The sequence below is a fragment of the Epinephelus moara genome, chromosome 22 (genome assembly GCF_006386435.1).
Source record: "Epinephelus moara isolate mb chromosome 22, YSFRI_EMoa_1.0, whole genome shotgun sequence".
NCBI classification, from domain to species: domain Eukaryota; kingdom Metazoa; phylum Chordata; class Actinopteri; order Perciformes; family Serranidae; genus Epinephelus; species Epinephelus moara.
In genome coordinates this window covers 950,792-958,102 of record NC_065527.1, presented here as the reverse complement: position 1 = coordinate 958,102, position 7,311 = coordinate 950,792, and the positions used below count along the sequence as shown (strand labels likewise).

Here is a 7,311-nt window from a genome sequence, read left to right as displayed (position 1 = left end):
AAATGAGACGTAGAATAAAGTGTAGAAAGTGTAAAGTAGAAACTAAAACTGGCAAAAAAAATGTAATGAAAAAAAATTGCCCAAATATTTTTAAAGAATAAAAAAATGCCCAAAATTTAAAAGAAAATATTTTCTGAAATGGCCAAAACCTTTCAAAGTAAATATGCCCTCCAAACCAAACATGGGTTTGAAAAAGTTTTCATTAAAAACAAAAATTGCCAAAAGTTTTTGCAGAAGACATACCTTAAAAACCTGCCTTGGGAAGATAATTTCTGTTCTTCCAGTTTCTGGCTGTGAGAAATGGAGTAAATTTGGTAAAAAAAAAATTTTGAAGAAAACATGCAGCGGTTAGGTTTAGAATATGCCTTCTAAAGCTAGTTCTAGTTTGGAAGGCATATTTTCTTTAAAAAAATAAAAAATAAAAAATCGCAAATGGCTAATGAGAGGGTATACTGTCAATGGCCAGAAAAAGAGGTGGGTATACCCCCTTTACCTGGGCGCACCCTCCACTACACCACTAAGTTTAGTTTTTCTTTTAAATTCATAAATACCATTGGGAACTCGAAATTCAGAATATTAATATGGCTATCAAAAATAATTGATAAATTAATTTGATCTATCAACTTAGAACTTTGATAGATAATTAAAATAGTAACTATAACCAAAATGAACATATTAAAAATAAAGGTTGAAGGATTTTGACACAGCAGTGAGAGGATTCATTCCCTCTTGTATAACATTAAACAGACAGGAAGTCTGAATCAGAAGTATTTATTCACAATAAAGCAGTAATACAAACACAAACATACAATCTAAATAAATCTAACTGAAGACACAAAGGATGTGTTTGTGTGTGAGAGACGTTTTGTAAATACGCACAAGGACAAAATGGCTGACAACAGAGAAAACTACAAAGAAGACAGCACTTTGGGTTCCCTTTCTGAGAGTAGCAGCCAAATTAGGGCATCTGTGATCTATATTTTACAAATGTGCCGGGTCAGTAAAAAGCTAATTGAAAGCTTACTAGCATCAATTTAGCTTTAGCAAAGCTAACCCCATAACCCAACTATAAAAAGTTCTCAGCAATAAAAACCCGACTACAGTCGTCAAATTAATACATGCTACACTGACTAGACAGTCTTGCTTCACCTGTACTGTTAAATGAATTCCATGCCCAGTTGTCCACGAATGGCTACTTGCCAGCCAATGATCCTGTCCATTGGAGCAACAAAGCTGGTAAGAATAATAATTCTAGGTGTACTCTTTACTGTGCTATATTCCAGTATTAATGCTATGCCCACTTGTTACGTTACCAGTCCATGCATGGCTGCTTGCTGGCTGATGATGGTTCTAGATGTAGTCTTTACAGTGCTGTATTCAGGTGTCGCAGGTCAGATAGTCTGAGTGGGCGGAAGTTTGCTGAATAGATCAGCCTCTCATTGGGTGGAACGAGCCACCCGCTGAAGTCCCGCCCTACCACCTCCGGTTCTTAAAGTGAGAGTCGGCGCAGCCAGACCTTTCTTTTCTTGAGAAAGGTCTGGTGAGTGAGACTACAGGTCAGATGGATCTGGTCTCTTTGTCCTTACAGATTTAGCAGCTTGGCACTAACTTGCATTTGTTTATCTTGTTGCTTGGACAGTTAACTTGAAAACTTTGCAACAGTGACCATTGGTGAATGACAACTGGCTGCATGGGCGGAGGTTTGAAAAGTGAAGGACTCTGGAAAATGGAGTTCAAATGCTGTCATAAGTACAAATAATGTATGCAATTTTAAATTTCAAATGTTACAAGTACACAGAAAAAAGTTGCTTCATACTCTTTACAAAGATGTTGTTCTTATCTGTTCAGATAAGCTGCTGGCTGGAGGCTCCGCCTCTCTGTTCTCCTCAGTTTGATGAAGTTCCAACGACTGACCACCAACACATTTGTGTCTTTTGACCCGTGGCCGCCAGGCAAATCTTTTGTTACAAACCCCACAGCTGAATTTTTTCTCCCCGGTGTGGACCGCCATGTGGCGCGTCAACTGCACTTTCTCTATAAAACCTTTACCACAAACTGAGCAACTGTAGGGTTTCTCCCCAGTATGGGTCCTCATGTGTCTCTTCAGGCCGCCGCTTTCAATGAACCCTTTACCGCACTCTGAGCAGTTAAACAACTTCTCTCCTGTGTGAGTTCTCATGTGTTTCTTAAGATATGCGCTGTCAATGAAATCTTTGCCACACTCGGAGCAGCTGAACGGTTTCTCTCCTGTGTGTTTCATCATGTGCGTCATCAGACGCGGCTTGCACAAAAAATGCTTCCCACAAACGGAGCAGCTGAACAGAATTTTTCCGGTGTGAACGCTCATGTGTTTCTGTAAACTCACATTCTGAGCATACGACTTCTTACAAATCAAGCAGCTAAAAGTTTTTTCTCCTGTGTGAGTTCTCAAATGTTTTTTCAGATTCCCGTTATCAATAAAACTTTTACCGCAAACTGAGCAACTGAAGGGTTTCTCTCCCGTGTGGATTCTCATGTGTTTCTGTAAACACCCGTTCAGCGCAAAAGATTTCTTGCACACCAAGCAGCTGAATGGTTTCTCTCCTGTGTGAGTTCTCATGTGTCTGTTCAGAGAAGCTTTTGCGGCAAATTTTTTCCCACATTCAGAGCAGCTGAATTCTTTCTCTCCAGCAGAAGATCTTGAGTTATTGGCAGGTACTTTGTCGTTTTTCAGGGAGGTTAAACCTGATGGAGGTTCTCTGGTGTCTGTCCAATCATTACTGTCGTCAGTCTCAGCTTCAGAAGAGTCTCCGGGCACTGGTCGTACTCCACCACAGCGGTCTCCATCAGCTTGTGTTTGATGAAGCTGTGAGGACTGAGGTTTCTCTTCATCATCTTCACTCTTCACAGGGACAAGAGCGAATGGGAACTTGATGTCAGCCTCCTCCAGCCCTTCAAGCTGCTCCCTCCGATCTGATTCCGAATTCCTAGCTGATTCGGGTCCTCCACAGTCCTCTGCATCAGCTTCTATTTTTATCTGTTTTGACTCCACCTCTTTGTTCTCCTCAGGTTGACAAAGTTCTGATGACTGACGTCCGACACATTTGTGTCTCTTGACCCGTGGACGCCAGGCAAATCTTTTGTTACAAACACTGCAGCTGAATCGTTTCTCCCCCGTGTGGACAGTCATGTGGAGCGTCAGCTGAATCTTCTGTATGAAACTTTTACCACACTCAGAGCAGCTGAATGGTTTCTCTCCTGTGTGAGTTCTCATATGTTTCCTCAGGTTCCCGCTGTCAACAAAACCTTTACCGCAAACCAAACAGCTGACCGACTTCTGTCCTGTGTGAATCCTTGTGTGTCTTTTCAGATTCCCTCTTTGGGTGAAACCTTTCCCACACACCGAGCAGCTGAATGGTTTCTCTCCTGTGTGATTTATTGCATGTTTCTTCAGATGCATCTTGCACAAAAATTGCTTCCCACAATCCAAGCAGCGGAATAGTTTCTCTCCCGTGTGAGCGCTCAAGTGGTTCTGCAAACTCACATTCTGCGCGAAGGATTTCTTACAGACCAAGCAGCTGAATGTTTTCTCTCCCATGTGGGTTTTGAGGTGGACCTTCAGGTTTCCCCGTTCGACAAAAGCCTTACCGCACATAGAGCAGCTGAACGGCTTCTCTCCTGTGTGGATTCTCATGTGTTTTGCTAAACATCCGCTCTGCGCAAAAGATTTCGTACACACCGAGCAACTGAAAGGTTTTTCCCCCGTGTGAGTTCTCATGTGTCTCTTCTGACTCGTTTTGGTTGAAAATTTTTGGCCGCAAATGGAGCAGCTGAACGGTTTCTCTCCTGTATGAACTGCCATGTGGATCTTCAGATGTGTCTTGGTTCTAAATCTTTTCCCACACTCAGAGCACCCAAATGGTCTCCCACCAGCTCTACATCTGGTCTTACTGACTTTTTTCACAGAGCCTGAAACTGTCTGAGGTTCTTTGGTCTCCATCCAATCATCGTCACTGTCATCAGGTTCAGAAGAGTCTGAAGTCTCGGAGGAGCTAAAGGGGTTTTCACCAGAGATAGAAGTCATAGGACCGACTGGGACTTTATTTTTATTGTGAGTCTTTAAACCTGACTGAGGTTCTCTGGTCTCGTCCCAGTCATCAAGACTGACTTCTATCTCAGCAACTAAAGAACTGTCAGGCTTCTTGTGGTCAGCATCCTGTTGTAAATCTGGATCAGCGTCTCCGGGCACTGGTCGTACTCCACCACAGTGGTGTCCATCAGCTTGTGACTGATGAAGCTGTGAGGACTGAGGTTTCTCTTCATCATCTTCACTCTTCACAGGGACAGGAGTGAATGTGAACTTGGTGATATCAGCCTCCTCCAGCCCTTGAAGCTGCTCTCCCTCCTGACTGCTCCACAGTTCCTCCTCTTCCTCTTTAATGTGTGGGGGCTCTGGGTCCTCCTGGTCCACACTGGAGCTCCACTCCTGCTGCTCAGGGGGAACCTCTTCTTTAACCACCAACAGCTGCTGCACGTCTGCAAAAAACAGGAAACACAAACAATAACTTTAATGAACTGTATAGAGGTACCACAACAAAAATTATACTCTTAAAGAAAGCCATTGTCAAGAATTTGTGGTACTTGGAACCTTGTGCACGGCCATCTTTGTTTTCATCAAGGCTTATGTCACAAGAATGATTGTTGACTTGGAACACTAAGTTCAACGCTTTGTCAGACTAGATAAGAGTCGATACAATTTAGTCTCAGAGTCGTGACGAGATAAAAAGAACCATTGACAAAGTCAAAAACTGAATTTCCAATGTTTTTTGACCCAGCAAGACTTAAGGTAGTGGTAAGACCTGTTCCCATGGCGTCAGACAACATCTGCCAAAATGAAAGGATACCTAATTTTGGAAGTTAGTGAGCTCTCTTATGGCCTCTTTCCAGAACTGCCACAGTCAAGGTTGCTTTCTTGGTAGGATGGATCCTTCAAGTTGGGTTCTACAGAGGCTAGTCAAGACTCCCTTCTAGCAAGTGCCCAGGTGGGCACCATTAACAAGGCCCTGCCTTTAATTCTAGCAAATCATGCACAAAGAATTGTGGGTACTTCATGTCCACTGAGGATACAAACATGAATCCTTGAAAATTCTCTGAGGGAAGGACTCACCAACACTGGACAACAGAAGATTCCCACCAAAGGATCCTTCGAGGTCCTTCGGTGGGAATCTTCTATTGTCCAGTTCTGGTGAGAAAACCCGTGTGAATTGTAGCCTCAGTTTCCTGTTGTTAGCTGACAGGAGTGGCACCTGGTGTGGTCTTCTGCTGCTGTAGCCCATCTGCTTCAAGGTTGGACAAGGTGTTGTTGCTTCAGAGATGGTCTTCTGCACACCTTGGTTGGAACCAGTGCTTATTTGACTTCCTGTTGCCTTCCTATCATCTTGAACCAGTCTGGCCATTCTCCTCTGACCTCTGGCATCAACAAGGCATTTTGGCTCACTGGATATTTTCTCTTTTTGGGACCATCCTCTGTAAACCCTAGAGATGGTTGTGCTGAAAATCCCAGTAAATACTCAGACCAGCCCATCTGGCACCAACAACCATGCCACATTCAAAGTCACTTGAGGTTGTTTTCTTGCAGTAATCTTGTTGCTTTAACGATCACTAACCTGTACTAGACTACAGTCTTCACCTTTCTGGTTTTGGTGTCATGGTTGGAACGTTGGTAAGCACAGCCCAATGTAGTTCCAGCTGAGACAGGTAACCTTAACAGGTCAGATTCTTCTATACTCAGACTCTTAGTCTACCTAGCTTGTAGCAGCAACTCTAGCCAGCAGTGCCAAATAAGATCCTAGGACACTCAGTTGCAGCCCCGACAACGCAAGCTCACCTCGCCATGGGATCATAAGTATATTCTTTAAAAGCTTGAAGATCCACTCATTACTAAAAAAGTCTGTCATCCAAGAGAGACAATATATATATATATATTTATATATATATATATATATATATATATATATGTATATGTACAGTATATATATACAGGTTAGAAAAAAAAGTAACTAAAATGTCTGACAAACATACATGACCAAAAATGCTATTAAATAAAAAATTTCCGAAAATGTTGATAAAATGTCTTAAAATATTGGTAAATTTAAAAAAGTTGGTAAAATGTAAAAAGAAAATGATAAAATGTCCAAAAAAATGATTAAAAGGTTAGAAAAAAATGTGTTAATGAAATGTAAACAAAAGTTAAAGAAAAAAATATTGATAAAATGAACACAAAATGTTGATAAAATGTGTAAAACATTTTCATGAAATGTAAAAAAAAAGGGATAAAATGTGCAAAAACACCCCAAAAAGTTAATAAAACCTCACCTCTGCAGCAGCTGCTCCTCTCGTCCATCGGTCTGATCATATCAGCTCTGATTGGATCGACTGATCAATGATCCACCCTGCGACTCAGAACTCCACACATTCCTGCTGACGGGACAAAAAAGTGACTGACCCACAGAAACCTCAGAATTGAAAGAGCGAACACATCTATAACAGGGACTGTCAGCTTTTAACATGTAAATACTTTCACATACTGTGGTCATATCTGTCATACAGCGAGGTTTATTCATTATTCTATATTTATTCCTGCATCCTGTCACTGTGTACTGCTGTCCACCAATCAACCAGACTGATTGATCATTGATCCTGATTATTGATCGGTCATTTCATCCATAAATGCTTTCAAATGTTAAATGAGTGTAAACTAACTTCCTATGTAGAAAGAGAAAAAAGGTTTAAAGTAAATAAAAATGTTAAAGCCAAATAAATAAATAAAAAGGGCTATTGGCCCAATAAAAAACAGTTTTAGGCCAAAAGCATATATAAAAGGTTTAAAGCCAGAGAAGAAAAAAGAAAATGAAAAGGTTTAAGGCCAAAAACATATTTCAAAAAAGGGAAAAAAGGTTATAAATGTATATATAAAAATGTATATTATATATATACACATATATATAAATATATATACATACATACACACACACACACACACACACACACACACACATATACACATATATTTATATATATATAGATAGATATAGATATATAAAGGTTTAAGGTCAAGAAAATGAAATAAAAACTAACTAAATAAAATGTAACAAAAAAAAAACAAAAAAAAACAAGAACTACAATTAAATAACCACAGGAAAAAAGGAAAAAATATAAATTCAAATAAGGTTTTGTGTCAAAAAACAAACAAACAAAAAACAGACCTGCTCTGTGTTTATAACCACAGAAGAAGACACTAACCTGCTCTGTGTTTATAACCACAGAAGAAGA

At 40.4% G+C, this 7,311-nt stretch overlaps 1 protein-coding gene across 5 annotated transcripts in view; it reads right to left on the bottom strand.

The window, feature by feature from the left end:
• Positions 1 to 1,487: 1,487 nt before the first annotated feature.
• Positions 1,488 to 7,311, bottom strand: part of LOC126384384 (zinc finger protein 665-like) — a 197,254-nt gene continuing 191,430 nt past the window's right edge. For 2 of the 5 annotated variants that reach the window (XM_050035427.1, XM_050035428.1), the window contains exons 2-3: positions 6,355 to 6,456; positions 1,488 to 4,515 (exon numbers count right to left, since the gene is read on the bottom strand). In XM_050035427.1, the coding sequence (XP_049891384.1) occupies positions 1,820 to 4,515; positions 6,355 to 6,394 (2,736 nt within the window). In that variant the 5' untranslated portion in view covers positions 6,395 to 6,456 and the 3' untranslated portion in view covers positions 1,488 to 1,819. Of the gene's footprint in view, positions 4,516 to 6,354; positions 6,460 to 7,311 lie in introns of all 5 variants that reach the window. The other 3 variants (XM_050035429.1, XM_050035426.1, XM_050035425.1) reach the window with 3 other exon arrangements.